The sequence below is a fragment of the Heptranchias perlo genome, chromosome 35 (genome assembly GCF_035084215.1).
Source record: "Heptranchias perlo isolate sHepPer1 chromosome 35, sHepPer1.hap1, whole genome shotgun sequence".
NCBI lineage: Eukaryota > Metazoa > Chordata > Chondrichthyes > Hexanchiformes > Hexanchidae > Heptranchias > Heptranchias perlo.
In genome coordinates this window covers 12,401,914-12,420,691 of record NC_090359.1, presented here as the reverse complement: position 1 = coordinate 12,420,691, position 18,778 = coordinate 12,401,914, and the positions used below count along the sequence as shown (strand labels likewise).

Sequence of the window (18,778 nt, the reverse complement as noted above, 5' to 3'; positions counted from 1 at the left end):
AGACATGCTTCACGTATCAGTGCATTTCTTTTAACTATTTATTTGATGACAGTTTGTTTCATTTTCCACGGGCCACTCTTGAAAGAACCATTTACATTTCCATCTCTTTGTTAGACAACGACAACTGACTCTGTCTTTCTTTCGTTCTTTCTTTCTCTCTTATCGTGGTGAGTTGCCCCACCTTAGTCCGGGGTTTAATACCCCGACTGGGAGGTAGCAGTTTTCAGACGCTAACTTTTAATTTTATGTCTTCGCCGACCTTCTTCCTGAACAAAAACTACAGAGCAAAAAAACAGGTGATTGTCACTTTCAGAATATTATTGTACGGAGACTATTTGAGGACTGGATGCAGAGCAATTGTGATTTTTACTAACTGGTGGGTTAGGTGACAGATTCGAAATTCATTCATTTCCCCCGCGCAGGTTCAAATCTGACAGACTTCAGATCCCGTCATTCATCAACCTGTTTCATCTCTGCGTTTCAAAATTCAACAAGTTTCTTGTAGAATTAATAATTCTTAAGTGAATTAAAATTCCACAGCATTGAGTACCTCGAGTTTTATGCTCATTTTAATTGATCTGCAAGACTTCACGAAATCTACGACAGAAATGGAACAAAAATCAGCCAAATTATCCATATTCTGACTCTCAGTATTTCTGAGTCAATCCATGTGTATGTGTGTCTGTGTCTGTCTGTCTGTGTATGTGCCTCATATTTTCTATATTTTCCTGAGAAGATCTGTCTCACTCTCTCCCGCGTTACCCACATCATGATCCAACATGAGATGGAAAAGTGGTCGGTAATTCTTCTTTCAACAGTGGTCCGTGGAAAGTTAAACAAACTGTCATCAAATGAACAGTTCAAACAGATTCACTGAAACGTGAAGCATCTGTGGTGAATATACGGCAAATGTCTGCACGAATTCCTCGTTAGTATAGTGGTGAGTATCCCCGCCTGTCACGCGGGAGACCGGGGTTCAATTCCCCGACGAGGAGGTTATTGCTGCTTTCGAAGCTTCACTTTCATTTATCTGCAATATTGGATGTTGAAAATACAATCAAAAACTGACTCGGCCTTTCCCACTTCCACAAATTGATTTCACAGCGATTTTAAAAATCTGCTCTCTGCCTCACGCTTCAGCTCGATGTGAGAACCACAATGATGGGCAAGAAATGAAACGCAGAATCGCGCTGTCACCAGAGAGAGACAGGTCTCGGAACAGGCGCAGACATGAAAGATCTCACATACAGCAATGAAAAGGATGCATGTTTCAGTGAATCTATTTTAACTACTTCTTTGATGACAATTTGATTAACTTTCCACATGCCACTGTTGAAAGAAGACTTACTTTCTATCTCTTTGTTAGTCAAGGTCCAGAGAAAAATTATTTGGGGAGCAGGTTAAAAGTGACAGATAGAAAGAAAGAGAGGGACACTCAGAAACGCATATAACAAGTGAGACAGACATAGTCATATTCACACATACACAAACACACACATTCCGAGCTACATAAACACTCGCACACAGACATATACACACACCAATAACCTGAAAGTAACACAGGACTACTTGACAAACATTGGAAGCAGCATGCTGTTGACAGAGCTAAACGATCCCACAAACAACGGATCAGATCAAAGCTCTGCAGTCCTGCCACACCCATTTGTGAATGATGGTGGATAATTAAACAACTAATGGGAAGAGGCTCTATGAACATCCCCATCCTCAATGATGGTAAAGCCCAGCGTGTGAGTGCAAAGTTTTAGAAACGGTCTTCAGCCAGAAGTGCCGAGTGGATGATCCATCTCGGCCTCCTCCCGAAATCCCCAACATCACAGAAACCAGTCGAACATCGAGGTGAAGAGTGAAGCTGAGAGCAGATTTTAAAACCGCTGGAATATCAGTGAAATTAAATCGGGGAAAGTGGGAAACTCCGAGTCAGTTTTACACTGTATATTCCGCATCGAATATTAGAGATAAATGAGAGAAAAAGCTTTAAAAGGCGGCAAAAGTTTAATCTCACCGTCGGGGAATTGAACCCCGGTCTCCCGCGTGACAGGCGGGGATACTCACCACTATACTAACGAGGAACTGCTGCGTTGATTGTGCACTCATCCCAGATGGTGTTAGACATGCTTCACGTATCAGTGCATTTCTTTTAACTATTTATTTGATGACAGTTTGTTTCATTTTCCACGGGCCACTCTTGAAAGAACCATTTACATTTCCATCTCTTTGTTAGACAACGACAACTGACTCTGTCTTTCTTTCGTTCTTTCTTTCTCTCTTATCGTGGTGAGTTGCGGGGTTTAATACCCCGACTGGGAGGTAGCAGTTTTCAGACGCTAACTTTTAATTTTATGTCTTCGCCGACCTTCTTCCGAAACGAAAACTACAGAGCAAAAAAACAGGTGATTGTCACTTTCAGAATATTATTGTACGGAGACTATTTGAGGACTGGATGCAGAGCAATTGTGATTTTTACTAACTGGTGGGTTAGGTGACAGATTCGAAATTCATTCATTTCCCCCGCGCAGGTTCAAATCTGACAGACTTCAGATCCCTTCATTCATCAACCTGTTTCATCTCTGCGTTTCAAAATTCAACAAGTTTCTTGTAGAATTAATAATTCTTAAGTGAATTAAAATTCCACAGCATTGAGGACCTCGAGTTTTATGCTCATTTTAATTGATCTGCAAGATTTCACGAAATCTACGACAGAAATGGAACAAAAATCAGCCAAATTATCCATATTCTGACTCTCAGTATTTCTGAGTCAATCCATGTGTATGTGTGTCTGTGTCTGTCTGTCTGTGTATGTGCCTCATATTTTCTATATTTTCCTGAGAAGATCTGTCTCACTCTCTCCCGCGTTACCCACATCATGATCCAACATGAGATGGAAAAGTGGTCGGTAATTCTTCTTTCAACAGTGGTCCGTGGAAAGTTAAACAAACTGTCATCAAATGAACAGTTCAAACAGATTCACTGAAACGTGAAGCATCTGTGGTGAATATACGGCAAATGTCTCCACGAATTCCTCGTTAGTATAGTGGTGAGTATCCCCGCCTGTCACGCGGGAGACCGGGGTTCAATTCCCCGACGAGGAGGTTATTGCTGCTTTCGAAGCTTCACTTTCATTTATCTGCAATATTGGATGTTGAAAATACAATGAAAAACTGACTCGGCCTTTCCCACTTCCACAAATTGATTTCACAGCGATTTTAAAAATCTGCTCTCTGCCTCACGCTTCAGCTCGATGTGAGAACCACAATGATGGGCAAGAAATGAAACGCAGAATCGCGCTGTCACCAGAGAGAGACAGGTCTCGGAACAGGCGCAGACATGAAAGATCTCACATGCAGCAATGAAAAGGATGCATGTTTCAGTGAATCTATTTTAACTACTTCTTTGATGACAATTTGTTTAACTTTCCACATGCCACTGCTGAAAGAAGACTTACTTTCTATCTCTTTGTTCGTCAAGGTCCAGAGAAAAATTATTTGGGGAGCAGGTTAAAAGTGACAGATAGAAAGAAAGAGAGGGACACTCAGAAACGCATATAACAAGTGAGACAGACATAGTCATATTCACACATACACAAACACACACATTCCGAGCTACATAAACACTCGCACACAGACATATACACACACCAATAACCTGAAAGTAACACAGGACTACTTGACAAACAGTGGAAGCAGCATGCTGTAGACAGAGCTAAACGATCCCACAAACAACGGATCAGATCAAAGCTCTGCAGTCCTGCCACACCCATTTGTGAATGATGGTGGATAATTAAACAACTAATGGGAAGAGGCTCTATGAACATCCCCATCCTCAATGATGGTAAAGCCCAGCGTGTGAGTGCAAAGTTTTAGAAACCGTCTTCAGCCAGAAGTGCCGAGTGGATGATCCATCTCGGCCTCCTCCCGAAATCCCCAACATCACAGAAACCAGTCGAACATCGAGGTGAAGAGTGAAGCTGAGAGCAGATTTTAAAACCGCTGGAATATCAGTGAAATTAAATCGGGGAAAGTGGGAAACTCCGAGTCAGTTTTACACTGTATATTCCGCATCGAATATTAGAGATAAATGAGAGAAAAAGCTTTAAAAGGCGGCAAAAGTTTAATCTCCCCGTCGGGGAATTGAACCCCGGTCTCCCGCGTGACAGGCGGGGATACTCACCACTATACTAACGAGGAACTGCTGCGTTGACTGTGCACTCATCCCAGATGGTGTTAGACATGCTTCACGTATCAGTGCATTTCTTTTAACTATTTATTTGATGACAGTTTGTTTCATTTTCCACGGGCCACTCTTGAAAGAACCATTTACATTTCCATCTCTTTGTTAGACAACGACAACTGACTCTGTCTTTCTTTCGTTCTTTCTTTCTCTCTTATCGTGGTGAGTTGCCCCACCTTAGTCCGGGGTTTAATACCCCGACTGGGAGGTAGCAGTTTTCAGACGCTAACTTTTAATTTTATGTCTTCGCCGACCTTCTTCCTGAACAAAAACTACAGAGCAAAAAAACAGGTGATTGTCACTTTCAGAATATTATTGTACGGAGACTATTTGAGGACTGGATGCAGAGCAATTGTGATTTTTACTAACTGGTGGGTTAGGTGACAGATTCGAAATTCATTCATTTCCCCCGCGCAGGTTCAAATCTGACAGACTTCAGATCCCGTCATTCATCAACCTGTTTCATCTCTGCGTTTCAAAATTCAACAAGTTTCTTGTAGAATTAATAATTCTTAAGTGAATTAAAATTCCACAGCATTGAGTACCTCGAGTTTTATGCTCATTTTAATTGATCTGCAAGATTTCACGAAATCTACGACAGAAATGGAACAAAAATCAGCCAAATTATCCATATTCTGACTCTCAGTATTTCTGAGTCAATCCATGTGTATGTGTGTCTGTGTCTGTCTGTCTGTGTATGTGCCTCATATTTTCTATATTTTCCTGAGAAGATCTGTCTCACTCTCTCCCGCGTTACCCACATCATGATCCAACATGAGATGGAAAAGTGGTCGGTAATTCTTCTTTCAACAGTGGTCCGTGGAAAGTTAAACAAACTGTCATCAAATGAACAGTTCAAACAGATTCACTGAAACGTGAAGCATCTGTGGTGAATATACGGCAAATGTCTTCACGAATTCCTCGTTAGTATAGTGGTGAGTATCCCCGCCTGTCACGTGGGAGACCGGGGTTCAATTCCCCGACGAGGAGGTTATTGCTGCTTTCGAAGCTTCACTTTAATTTATCTGCAATATTGGATGTTGAAAATACAATGAAAAACTGACTCGGCCTTTCCCACTTCCACAAATTGATTTCACAGCGATTTTAAAAATCTGCTCTCTGCCTCACGCTTCAGCTCGATGTGAGAACCACAATGATGGGCAAGAAATGAAACGCAGAATCGCGCTGTCACCAGAGAGAGACAGGTCTCGGAACAGGCGCAGACATGAAAGATCTCACATACAGCAATGAAAAGGATGCATGTTTCAGTGAATCTATTTTAACTACTTATTTGATGACAATTTGATTAACTTTCCACATGCCACTGTTGAAAGAAGACTTACTTTCTATCTCTTTGTTAGTCAAGGTCCAGAGAAAAATTATTTGGGGAGCAGGTTAAAAGTGACAGATAGAAAGAAAGAGAGGGACACTCAGAAACGCATATAACAAGTGAGACAGACATAGTCATATTCACACATACACAAACACACACATTCCGAGCTACATAAACACTCGCACACAGACATATACACACACCAATAACCTGAAAGTAACACAGGACTACTTGACAAACAGTGGAAGCAGCATGCTGTAGACAGAGCTAAACGATCCCACAAACAACGGATCAGATCAAAGCTCTGCAGTCCTGCCACACCCATTTGTGAATGATGGTGGATAATTAAACAACTAATGGGAAGAGGCTCTATGAACATCCCCATCCTCAATGATGGTAAAGCCCAGCGTGTGAGTGCAAAGTTTTAGAAACGGTCTTCAGCCAGAAGTGCCGAGTGGATGATCCATCTCGGCCTCCTCCCGAAATCCCCAACATCACAGAAACCAGTCGAACATCGAGGTGAAGAGTGAAGCTGAGAGCAGATTTTAAAACCGCTGGAATATCAGTGAAATTAAATCGGGGAAAGTGGGAAACTCCGAGTCAGTTTTACACTGTATATTCCGCATCGAATATTAGAGATAAATGAGAGAAAAAGCTTTAAAAGGCGGCAAAAGTTTAATCTCACCGTCGTGGAATTGAACCCCGGTCTCCAGCGTGACAGGCGGGGATACTCACCACTATACTAACGAGGAACTGCTGCGTTGATTGTGCACTCATCCCAGATGGTGTTAGACATGCTTCACGTATCAGTGCATTTCTTTTAACTATTTATTTGATGACAGTTTGTTTCATTTTCCACGGGCCACTCTTGAAAGAACCATTTACATTTCCATCTCTTTGTTAGACAACGACAACTGACTCTGTCTCACGCTTCAGCTCGATGTGAGAACCACAATGATGGGCAAGAAATGAAACGCAGAATCGCGCTGTCACCAGAGAGAGACAGGTCTCGGAACAGGCGCAGACATGAAAGATCTCACATGCAGCAATGAAAAGGATGCATGTTTCAGTGAATCTATTTTAACTACTTCTTTGATGACAATTTGTTTAACTTTCCACATGCCACTGCTGAAAGAAGACTTACTTTCTATCTCTTTGTTCGTCAAGGTCCAGAGAAAAATTATTTGGGGAGCAGGTTAAAAGTGACAGATAGAAAGAAAGAGAGGGACACTCAGAAACGCATATAACAAGTGAGACAGACATAGTCATATTCACACATACACAAACACACACATTCCGAGCTACATAAACACTCGCACACAGACATATACACACACCAATAACCTGAAAGTAACACAGGACCACTTGACAAACAGTGGAAGCAGCATGCTGTAGACAGAGCTAAACGATCCCACAAACAACGGATCAGATCAAAGCTCTGCAGTCCTGCCACACCCATTTGTGAATGATGGTGGATAATTAAACAACTAATGGGAAGAGGCTCTATGAACATCCCCATCCTCAATGATGGTAAAGCCCAGCGTGTGAGTGCAAAGTTTTAGAAACCGTCTTCAGCCAGAAGTGCCGAGTGGATGATCCATCTCGGCCTCCTTCCGAAATCCCCAACATCACAGAAACCAGTCGAACATCGAGGTGAAGAGTGAAGCTGAGAGCAGATTTTAAAACCGCTGGAATATCAGTGAAATTAAATCGGGGAAAGTGGGAAACTCCGAGTCAGTTTTACACTGTATATTCCGCATCGAATATTAGAGATAAATGAGAGAAAAAGCTTTAAAAGGCGGCAAAAGTTTAATCTCACCGTCGGGGAATTGAACCCCGGTCTCCCGCGTGACAGGCGGGGATACTCACCACTATACTAACGAGGAACTGCTGCGATGATTGTGCACTCATCCCAGATGGTGTTAGACATGCTTCACGTATCAGTGCATTTCTTTTAACGATTTATTTGATGACAGTTTGTTTCATTTTCCACGGGCCACTCTTGAAAGAACCATTTACATTTCCATCTCTTTGTTCGACAACGACAACTGACTCTGTCTCACGCTTCAGCTCGATGTGAGAACCACAATGATGGGCAAGAAATGAAACGCAGAATCGCGCTGTCACCAGAGAGAGACAGGTCTCGGAACAGGCGCAGACATGAAAGATCTCACATGCAGCAATGAAAAGGATGCATGTTTCAGTGAATCTATTTTAACTACTTCTTTGATGACAATTTGTTTAACTTTCCACATGCCACTGCTGAAAGAAGACTTACTTTCTATCTCTTTGTTCGTCAAGGTCCAGAGAAAAATTATTTGGGGAGCAGGTTAAAAGTGACAGACAGAAAGAAAGAGAGGCACACTCAGAAACGCATATAACAAGTGAGACAGACATAGTCATATTCACACATACACAAACACACACATTCCGAGCTACATAAACACTCGCACACAGACATATACACACACCAATAACCTGAAAGTAACACAGGACCACTTGACAAACAGTGGAAGCAGCATGCTGTAGACAGAGCTAAACGATCCCACAAACAACGGATCAGATCAAAGCTCTGCAGTCCTGCCACACCCATTTGTGAATGATGGTGGATAATTAAACAACTAATGGGAAGAGGCTCTATGAACATCCCCATCCTCAATGATGGTAAAGCCCAGCGTGTGAGTGCAAAGTTTTAGAAACCGTCTTCAGCCAGAAGTGCCGAGTGGATGATCCATCTCGGCCTCCTTCCGAAATCCCCAACATCACAGAAACCAGTCGAACATCGAGGTGAAGAGTGAAGCTGAGAGCAGATTTTAAAACCGCTGGAATATCAGTGAAATTAAATCGGGGAAAGTGGGAAACTCCGAGTCAGTTTTACACTGTATATTCCGCATCGAATATTAGAGATAAATGAGAGAAAAAGCTTTAAAAGGCGGCAAAAGTTTAATCTCCCCGTCGGGGAATTGAACCCCGGTCTCCCGCGTGACAGGCGGGGATACTCACCACTATACTAACGACGAACTGCTGCATTGACTGTGCACTCATCCCAGATGGTGTTAGACATGCTTCACGTATCAGTGCATTTCTTTTAACTATTTATTTGATGACAGTTTGTTTCATTTTCCACGGGCCACTCTTGAAAGAACCATTTACATTTCCATCTCTTTGTTAGACAACGACAACTGACTCTGTCTTTCTTTCGTTCTTTCTCTCTTATCGTGGTGAGTTGCCCCACCTTAGTCCGGGGTTTAATACCCCGACTGGGAGGTAGCAGTTTTCAGACGCTAACTTTTAATTTTATGTCTTCGCCGACCTTCTTCCTAAACGAAAACTACAGAGCAAAAAAACAGGTGATTGTCACTTTCAGAATATTATTGTACGGAGACTATTTGAGGACTGGATGCAGAGCAATTGTGATTTTTACTAACTGGTGGGTTCGGTGACAGATTCGAAATTCATTCATTTCCCCCGCGCAGGTTCAAATCTGACAGACTTCAGATCCCTTCATTCATCAACCTGTTTCATCTCTGCGTTTCAAAATTCAACAAGTTTCTTGTAGAATTAATAATTCTTAAGTGAATTAAAATTCCACAGCATTGAGGACCTCGAGTTTTATGCTCATTTTAATTGATCTGCAAGATTTCACGAAATCTACGACAGAAATGGAACAAAAATCAGCCAAATTATCCATATTCTGACTCTCAGTATTTCTGAGTCAATCCATGTGTATGTGTGTCTGTGTCTGTCTGTCTGTGTATGTGCCTCATATTTTCTATATTTTCCTGAGAAGATCTGTCTCACTCTCTCCCGCGTTACCCACATCATGATCCAACATGAGATGGAAAAGTGGTCGGTAATTCTTCTTTCAACAGTGGTCCGTGGAAAGTTAAACAAACTGTCATCAAATGAACAGTTCAAACAGATTCACTGAAACGTGAAGCATCTGTGGTGAATATACGGCAAATGTCTCCACGAATTCCTCGTTAGTATAGTGGTGAGTATCCCCGCCTGTCACGCGGGAGACCGGGGTTCAATTCCCCGACGAGGAGGTTATTGCTGCTTTCGAAGCTTCACTTTAATTTATCTGCAATATTGGATGTTGAAAATACAATGAAAAACTGACTCGGCCTTTCCCACTTCCACAAATTGATTTCACAGCGATTTTAAAAATCTGCTCTCTGCCTCACGCTTCAGCTCGATGTGAGAACCACAATGATGGGCAAGAAATGAAACGCAGAATCGCGCTGTCACCAGAGAGAGACAGGTCTCGGAACAGGCGCAGACATGAAAGATCTCACATGCAGCAATGAAAAGGATGCATGTTTCAGTGAATCTATTTTAACTACTTCTTTGATGACAATTTGTTTAACTTTCCACATGCCACTGCTGAAAGAAGACTTACTTTCTATCTCTTTGTTCGTCAAGGTCCAGAGAAAAATTATTTGGGGAGCAGGTTAAAAGTGACAGATAGAAAGAAAGAGAGGGACACTCAGAAACGCATATAACAAGTGAGACAGACATAGTCATATTCACACATACACAAACATTCCTCGCTACATTAACACTCACACACACCAATAACCTGAAAGTAACACAGGACTACTTGACAAACAGTGGAAGCAGCATGCTGTGGACAGAGCTAAACGATCCCACAAACAACGGATCAGATCAAAGCTCTGCAGTCCTGCCACACCCATTTGTGAATGATGGTGGATAATTAAACAACTAATGGGAAGAGGCTCTGTGAACATCCCCATCCTCAATGATGGTGAAGCCCAGCACGTGAGTGCAAAGTTTTAGAAACCGTCTTCAGCCAGAAGTGGATGATCCATCTCGGCCTCCTCCCGAAATCCCCAACATCACAGAAACCAGTCGAACATCGAGGTGAAGAGTGAAGCTGAGAGCAGATTTTAAAACCGCTGGAATATCAGTGAAATTAAATCGGGGAAAGTGGGAAACTCCGAGTCAGTTTTACACTGTATATTCCGCATCGAATATTAGAGATAAATGAGAGAAAAAGCTTTAAAAGGCGGCAAAAGTTTAATCTCACCGTCGGGGAATTGAACCCCGGTCTCCCGCGTGACAGGCGGGGATACTCACCACTATACTAACGAGGAACTGCTGCGTTGATTGTGCACTCATCCCAGATGGTGTTAGACATGCTTCACGTATCAGTGCATTTCTTTTAACTATTTATTTGATGACAGTTTGTTTCATTTTCCACGGGCCACTCTTGAAAGAACCATTTACATTTCCATCTCTTTGTTAGACAACGACAACTGACTCTGTCTTTCTTTCGTTCTTTCTTTCTCTCTTATCGTGGTGAGTTGCGGGGTTTAATACCCCGACTGGGAGGTAGCAGTTTTCAGACGCTAACTTTTAATTTTATGTCTTCGCCGACCTTCTTCCGAAACGAAAACTACAGAGCAAAAAAACAGGTGATTGTCACTTTCAGAATATTATTGTACGGAGACTATTTGAGGACTGGATGCAGACACTTTCCTGCTCCATTGCCGACTCTAACATTCACTTTCTCGATCTCACGCCTTTAAGATTGTTCTGCTCCGACCGCTGTTTCTATTGGGCACATGTCCCATTCGCACCAATGTTCATTTGTGCCTTGAAATCAGTCGATACATTTCGATCTGCGTGACCGCTTGACAGACAAACACGACGAAAGCAGGGCTGGTCTCTGGAAAGACAGCCGCCCGATTGTTCACGAAATTTACTTGGGGAATCTTGTGATCCAGGGGATGGTAACTGAAGAACTGGTTTTTGTTTTGATGCTTGTTGGCTCTTTTCTCTCAGCAGTTGAGTTGCGTGAGCAACGGGCAGCGCTACAGAGCTGCGAATGGCGGTTGAAAGGTGCACATTTGGCAAGTTGGGGCGGTGCAGTAAGATCGGAAGTGTTCCGCCTTCATCTTAATAGTTCTGTTGAAACATGCGTTTGAATCGAGTAGAGGATAAATGTAAAGATCGCCTGTGGGGAAAAAGGGGCGATTACAGGCCATGAGCCGAAGGTCTTTCAAATTCTCGTGGCGCACGACGCTGTGTGCGGAAACGGCAGATTTTAAAGCGCGTGTGTCGGAAAGTAAAGTGCGATCTTGTGTGTGAGAAGAGCACAAGAAAGTTGTGCTTGAAGCTGCGCCCTTGAGGCAAGTTGCAGTTTGTCAGGAAAACTGCAATAGTGAAAGCACAAAAATAAACCCAGAAACTGCTGGTAACACTCAGCAGGTCATGTTCACATTTGGCAAGTTGAGGCGGTGCGTTAATATCCGATGAGAGATACTCGCTTTACCGGGGCGTCATTGTGCACTTTGATTAATACTTCACGTTATTCACATCTTACACTCGCAACACCTCCGGGCACCAATCAGGACTTTGCTGATTTGAGCAGAGTTCAGCGAGCAATGCAAAATTCATCCACCGTGGCTTCGGATTGGACTGAAAACAAGACTCCTGGTTGAATATAAGGAAGGAATCAACACATCAAACGGTAAATGCAATAATGGCGCGGACGGGATAAAAACCATGCGTGGAGAGAGAGGTCGAGAGTGAGCATGTGGCGGTGCGTGGCGTTGAGCGTGGATCTCAGGAAGCGGCGGGAGCAGTGGTTGGAGGAACGCTGAATATCATGGAGATATCTGGAATCATGGGTGGATCCGAAACATGAAGGGTGGGATTTAAGTTGGAATCCACGTGGAATAAGTCGGAGCCGGACACAGTTGCTGAGGAAGGAGATGTGTCTGTGAAAGTGAGTTTTAGTAGAAACCTGATCAAACACTCTCTCTTCAGCAGCACCGACTCTCTCTACTTCAGAGCTGTCCTGGTCCGCAGTTCCATTTCATCCTTCGCCTCATCTGGCGCTTTAACAAAAAACTTTTTTTCTTCCTTTCAGGTGTCAAGGACCGCAAGTTTCAACAACTCTTAGATACCAACACCCCTCCCGATCCTTCTTCCCCTTCACTTTCCTCTGACCCCATCCCTCCCTCCAATCTCTTTGTCGTGTTTTCACCATTCCCTCTGACCTTCCCCTCTCTGACCCCGAACGTCAGTACTCAGCAAAGGCCTCAGCTTCATCCCCTTACGCCCCCACCTCAATGAGTTTCGAGCTGGACTCGATGCTGAGCTCTTCTTCCGTCGCCTTCACCTCCGCACCCATTTCATTGACCGCACAGCGGACCCTGTCTCCCATCTTCAGAATTCTCGGTCCACCTGGACCCCTCCCTCTGGCCCCTTACCCTCTCTTGATCTTTTCATTGGGAACTGCCTGCGTGATATCGGCCGTCTCAATTTCTTTACTCCCCTCACTCACTCTAACCTCCCTCCCTCTGAACTCGCAGCACTCCGTTCTCTCAGGTCCAACCCTGGCATTGTCATTAAACCTGCTGACAAGGGCGGCACTGTTGTTGTTGTGAGGTGAACAGACCTCGAACTAGTGGAGGCTGAACAGCCACTCTCTGACACCCCATCCTCCTCTCCACCCGATCAGAGACCTTCCCTTTTGTTCTTTCCTCCCCTCACCATCCGCCCCCATCCCTTTTCCTGACTCTGTACTTGCTTAAAAACTGTTTAATCTTCAACTTTTTCCAGTTCTGACGAAGGGTCATCGACCTGAAACATTAACTCTGTTTCTCTCTCCACAGACGCTGCCTGACTTGTTGATTATTTCCAGCATTTTCTGTTTTTATTTCAGATTTCCAGCATCCGCAGTATTTTGCTTCTAATATCTCCTTCTGTGGCTCGGTGTCAAATTTTGTTTGAAAAAGCTCCTGTGAAGCCCCTTGGGACGTTTTGCTACGTTAAATGTGCGATATAAATGGACGTTGTATTTGTAGTTGTTGTTGTTGAAACTGATTAAAGTTTCTCTCTCACCCAGTGTCCATGTCAGTGTTTCTGTCAGTCTGCAGCAGAAAGTTATCGGTTGATCAATGGCGATTACAACAATTATTCATCTTTCACAGAGTTTCATTAATTTTCTGTAATTAATGTAATCAGGTTCTTGTCGCTGCGACCTCAAACTTTAGCTCGTTCATGGTTTAATTTGGAACAAGTCGTGTTACCTGCGCAAAGCAGCCGCACAGGAGTTCCAAATCCACCCTCTCGCCACTCGGCAATCACATTAACTGAACTTTACTCTGGCCCAGTGTCACCGCGCTGAAATCGCGTCTTTCTCCACCAGATGATTTTAACATCAGGGTTGCTGGTTTACGAGTGAAAATGATCCCGCTCCACTCTATGGGCATTGGACAACGTTGTCGATGCCGTGCAGCGGTCCAAGTAAAGGATCAGCACAGATAATGCCAAGAACAAATTAAAAAGTAGCAAAAGTTAATGAAACTTGTAATGGTGAAAATGCTGGGTGGATATTTAAAGGATGGATCATGGGGAGGGCTGTACCCCTATTCTGCCACAATTTGAGGCGCTGCTTATTTTGGCCTCTTCACCAAAAACTCTTCTTTTCTCAGCACTGCAGGGCGTGCCATTGCCGTGGTTCGGGCAGCGGTTTTATGGCCGATATGTGGTGCTGTGATTGTCTAGTGTTTAGTACTGTGTGTTGTGGTCGCAGCAACCTCGGTTGGAATCGGCACAGCTCACTGAACCTCTTTTCTCCTCTGCCACATATGCTAATAGAATGCAGCTAGAAATCAATATTTAGCCCATGAAAGAAATATTTTTTATTGGTGGTGAAAACCTATTAACTCCTTCAAATCCTAGCATTCTCACATGCCTGTTCTTGATGTTTCATAATTCAAACCCGCCTATTCGCGCACGTTTTTTTTCCTTACATAACCAATAGGCCTCCTCTACTTTCCTCCTTCCATTTCATTGACACTTTCCTGCGACATTTCCTGCTCTAACATTTACTTTCACGTTCTTATGACTTTAAGTTTGCTCTGCTGGACCGCTGTTTCTAGGGAGCACGAGTCCCATTCGCACCAATGTTCATTTGTGCCTTGAAATCAGTCGATACATTTAGATCCCTATGACCGCTCGACAGACAAACACGATGAAAGCAGGGCTGGCCTCTGGAAAGACAGCCGCCCGATTTTTAATGAAATTTCCTTGGGGAATCTTGTGATCAAGGGGATGGTAACTGAAGAACTGGTTTTCGTTTTGTTCGTAGTTGGCTCTTTTTTCTGAGCAGTTGTGGTGCGTGAGTGTCAGTAATGTAAGTACAGATTTATATTTTTATGACATTTGGAAGAGTATTTGGAAAACTCTCGACTGTCGGTGGTTGAAGATTTATGATCATTTTATTTCCTAACCGAGGGTCAGAACTGTCTCAGCAGATGTTGGAATGGAAGAAAATAGAATAATAAAAAATCAGGAACAGGGGTGGAGTTCCAGCTCGTCTCTGAGTCAGAAAATCGTCTCTATCTAATGTAAAGTGTCCAATTACTTTATTCACTTGACCACTGTGGACACGGAACCACAGTAAATAACGGTGGATATCAGTGCCTGAAGTGGGAGTGCTTTTTTGTGCACATTCTCTCATTTTCCATGTTTGCGTTCTCCCCTCCCAGTCTCTACATGATACGATTTACAAACATAATAAATCTACCTGTGAAAAGCGATGAAAACGTTTGGTAACTCACGTTCTCTCTCTCACAAACACGTTTCCATTATTCCCCCTTGTTGTTTGTTCCTCCCTCTATTGCTATTTCTCGTTTCTATTTTCTCTCTTTTTTCTCTCATTCCACTCCCTCGTCATCCAGACCTATTCTCTCCTTTCCCTTTTGTCTTCTCTTTTTATCCTCTATCTTTTTATTTTTTATTGCATATTCAGCCTCTTTCTTATACCCATCCCTTCCCTCGTTAGTTTTTGCTTTCTCTCTCTCTCCTATTTCGGTTTCTTATTATTTTCCCTTGGGGTAGATGAAGGCGAGGGGGTGAAGGAATGAAAGCGAGAAGAAACAGGTGAATGGGAGAGGAGGGAGAATGAGAAGAATCAAGAGTAGAGAAAGAGGTCAAAGATGCAGAAACAGAGAGGGGACGTGATAGACGGACAGAAAAATACTCGAGAATAGATCGAGGGACATTCAGAGACAAAGGAAGCGATACAGAAACAAGACAACGAGGGAAGTACAATCAGGAAAAAAGGATCACGAAATACAGACTGAATGAGAAACAATGCGAGGGGATGGAGATACAGGAAGAGAAATAAAACGAAGAGTGAGAGAAATTTAAAAATTAAACTAGAGTGGGAGGAGAATACTGGGAGGAAATACTAACATAGAAATAGTGTAAAATAGAGAAGGGTGTAAGGAAGTACAAAAAGGAGAACTAGAGGCAAAGAGATGGAAAGATGAACAGACAGGAGAAATACAGAACTAGAAAGAGAAAGACACAGAAAGATGGGAAAACTGAGAGAAGAGACGGGTAGTCAATAAAAATCAATAATAACTTCAGGAACGTTTTATTAACCCAACAGTACAGAGTGTCAGGTGATAAAGAGATTTGCTGGGCAAAAAATCTTCATCTTCTGTGTTGGAATTCCGGGATTTCCTTCAGTTGGGAATTGCTGCCTTTATTATTGTTTTCTCTAAACTTCTATTGTCCCTATAACAAAATGTGACACTTGTCAATCAAAGTAGCGAGATGGCTCGAACCACAATGGCTGCTTTGCTCCTGAATATATCTTAAGATCTCGAGCGATTCCTGGTGTAATTCAGAGGAGGAAAGTTTAGGGATAAATACCGGATTAATGAACCGGAAACACTGGATACTACCTCTGGGCAGAGTTCAGTTGTTTTTATTATTCATTAATTTAACAATTAGGGTAACCGGATATTTCACCGCGCTCTTGAACTGCTCTCTGAATTTGGTCTGAGTCACCCCATAAATAAATGTGTTTGTGCAGCAACTTAAATTCCGCAGTATATATCCGACTTGTTCAAAGATATATAAAGAGTCATTGTGATCATAGTTATTTGTTTTTGTAATGGTATAATAGAAGAATTCGATAACATATAAAAGCCACAAAAGTATGAAACTCCCTGATATGGTGAAGAGTAAAATCACAGACTTCCTTCTGCTCTCCATCTCTGGGTCGTTGTGATTCTCTCCCTTGCTCTGACCCTTCAGTCCCTTACGGACTCGACTGGCCACTAAAATATACCTGACGGTCAGAGCATTGAGCAACAAAATTAAAGCAAATGGGAGCAATGGGGTTACAATCGTATCAATCCAGTCAAATCCCACCCATCCGGGCTCAGTATAATAGCTTGATTTTGTAGCACAAAACCACGGTACGTTGTCGATTATCTCTCCGGGTTTATATGTGAAATAGAAGGGAACATTTTTCAAACAGAGCAGAGTGCAGGTTGTGGCTATAACCACAGCCGCGGTTTTCTCGGTGCAATATTTTGTTTTCAGCTTCTGGCAACAAATGGCAGCAAAGCGATCAAAGGAGAAAGTGACAGTTAACCAGACAGAGTTGTCTATGGATGCACGACGCAGGACTTTAATAACACTGCACACAGGGGTGATGAGCAGGAAAGATCCCGGGAAGAAGTAGGAACTGATCCGATTCAAGATAACCTCAGTGATAATGACCAGTTGATCCGAGGCTGCCATGGCCACCAGGTAGCGTGTGATGCAATTGGAGAGTCCGCACTTTCCTCGGGACAGGATCACAATCGCCACTAAATTAACTGTAAGATAAAGGGAAAAGTGACGGCAAAGTACTGATCAAACTCAAGAACCATTCTCCAAGTCTGAGCCCAGACACTAAGTATTTGAGTGTGGGGATGTCCCAGTATTCTCACCCCAGGTACACACACCTGTCGTTTGCAGCAGGGTCACTGCACAGGGATCAGGGACAGGAACCTGGGAGGATTTTCCCTTCCCAGTCCAGAGTCTCTGAGCTCACTGCCCCATCCCCAAACCCTGCCTGGGCTGATTGACATGACCTCGTACGAAATTCAAAGCTTTGCGACTGCATCCAAGGAGGGGATTTAGTTTTGCTGCATGTGGCAGCAAGGACTTGTAATCTTAGTGTAAAAATTAACAACGGGGTGGTCATTGGGTGAACAAAAATCAAACGGGATAAAATTAAATATAATAAGGGGGCGAGGCGTTCCAGCGGGAATGGAGTGAAGGAAAACCAACCAGTAAATCCGAAGTGGGGCCCTCGGAATGTACCAGTGGGGGAGGGAGGAGAGAAACTGGCCGGCCACCGACCTCAAGGTGTCCAGCCCGTGAGATACCATCCGCTGTGAGTTTGATGGAAGCGCGCAATTACAGGACTTTGGACCAGAGAGGGTGGGGGGGAGGAAGACATAAGCAGAAATATAAATGGATGTCTAGAGCGGAGCAGCTTCCTCAAAAGGAAGGAAGTCCCAGCTATTATGGGAGTAGGGGCAGGATTTGAATACAACAACTGTGCGAACCTGCTGATTAAATAGTTAACGTCTGTTTATGTTGATGCGGTGAACAAGTAACAGCCCAGCATCAATGCATTTCAGTTTGCACTCCACAACATTCATTGTGTGAATTGTACACCGAGTATAATTCTTCAATGACGGATATTTCCAGTAATACCAGGTCCTTGGAGAGTTGCCTGCACTGAGCTCTGCTGCAAGATTACAAGGATTTCCACTTAAAGCAATAACTTGATAATTTATTGTGACTAATGGCTTTTAAAAGTATTATATTTCCCGTTAAGGCAACGGACTAAAAGGGCAGAATTTTAAAAAATCATATTGATTGAAATTATATCACTTCTCCAGTTACTGTATAAAGGACACAAACAGACCAACATTTAACAGTATCAGGAACAGAGCAGCTCACACACAGATTTACACAAATGATTCAAGTCACTTACCAGGGACACCAATCACTGCAAGGGTCACGTAGCATATTTTTCTGATGCTGCGAAATGTTTCAATCATTTTCGGTGTGGTGATGATGTCCCTTCGTGCTTCAAGCAATCGCTCCGAATTAAACTCTGAGGCGATACATTCCCAGAGCCTTTAATTTATACCATGTGGGATCTCCACTGGGACTATCAGATTGCAAAACCGTTCAAATTAGTTTTAGTTATTTGAACAAACAGATTAGGACGGCCGATTTCAGTCCCTGAGCATATATTAAAATAGAAATTGCCGGGATTAAAGGGAAAAGCACCAAAGTCTGGACAATTGTGGTAATATTTATGATCTTAAATTAAAATTGGAAGCGTTTTATCTCAGC

The 18,778-nt window shown here is 43.1% G+C and overlaps 1 protein-coding gene and 5 non-coding genes across 6 annotated transcripts; 4 read left to right on the top strand and 2 right to left on the bottom strand.

Moving 5' to 3' along the window:
- The first annotated feature begins 923 nt into the window (after nucleotides 1-923).
- trnad-guc (transfer RNA aspartic acid (anticodon GUC)) lies at nucleotides 924-995 on the top strand. The gene has a single exon. It is a non-coding gene; the product is annotated as a tRNA-Asp (tRNA).
- Nucleotides 996-3,038: 2,043 nt separating this feature from the next.
- On the top strand, nucleotides 3,039-3,110 carry trnad-guc (transfer RNA aspartic acid (anticodon GUC)). Its single transcript has one exon. It is a non-coding gene; the product is annotated as a tRNA-Asp (tRNA).
- Nucleotides 3,111-4,133: 1,023 nt separating this feature from the next.
- Nucleotides 4,134-4,205, bottom strand: trnad-guc (transfer RNA aspartic acid (anticodon GUC)). The gene has a single exon. It is a non-coding gene; the product is annotated as a tRNA-Asp (tRNA).
- A 961-nt stretch (nucleotides 4,206-5,166) lies between these two features.
- Nucleotides 5,167-5,238, top strand: trnad-guc (transfer RNA aspartic acid (anticodon GUC)). Its single transcript has one exon. It is a non-coding gene; the product is annotated as a tRNA-Asp (tRNA).
- Nucleotides 5,239-9,558: 4,320 nt separating this feature from the next.
- trnad-guc (transfer RNA aspartic acid (anticodon GUC)) lies at nucleotides 9,559-9,630 on the top strand. Its single transcript has one exon. It is a non-coding gene; the product is annotated as a tRNA-Asp (tRNA).
- A 6,697-nt stretch (nucleotides 9,631-16,327) lies between these two features.
- On the bottom strand, nucleotides 16,328-18,477 carry LOC137302062 (probable G-protein coupled receptor 139). The gene is made up of 2 exons (XM_067971753.1): nucleotides 18,411-18,477; nucleotides 16,328-17,238 (listed from the first exon to the last, which is right to left on the bottom strand). Exons 1-2 carry the CDS (start codon nucleotides 18,475-18,477, stop codon nucleotides 16,328-16,330), a joined length of 978 nt encoding a protein of 325 aa, XP_067827854.1.
- Between the last annotated feature and the right edge of the window lie 301 nt (nucleotides 18,478-18,778).

Coding starts and splice junctions, on each gene's coding strand:
- LOC137302062 (XM_067971753.1), bottom strand. CDS start 18,477: ATGATTGAAACATTTCGCAGCATCAGAAAAATATGCTACGTGACCCTT. Junction 17,239..18,410: donor TGCAGTGATTGGTGTCCCTG/GTAAGTGACTTG, acceptor TTTATCTTACAG/TTAATTTAGTGGCGATTGTG.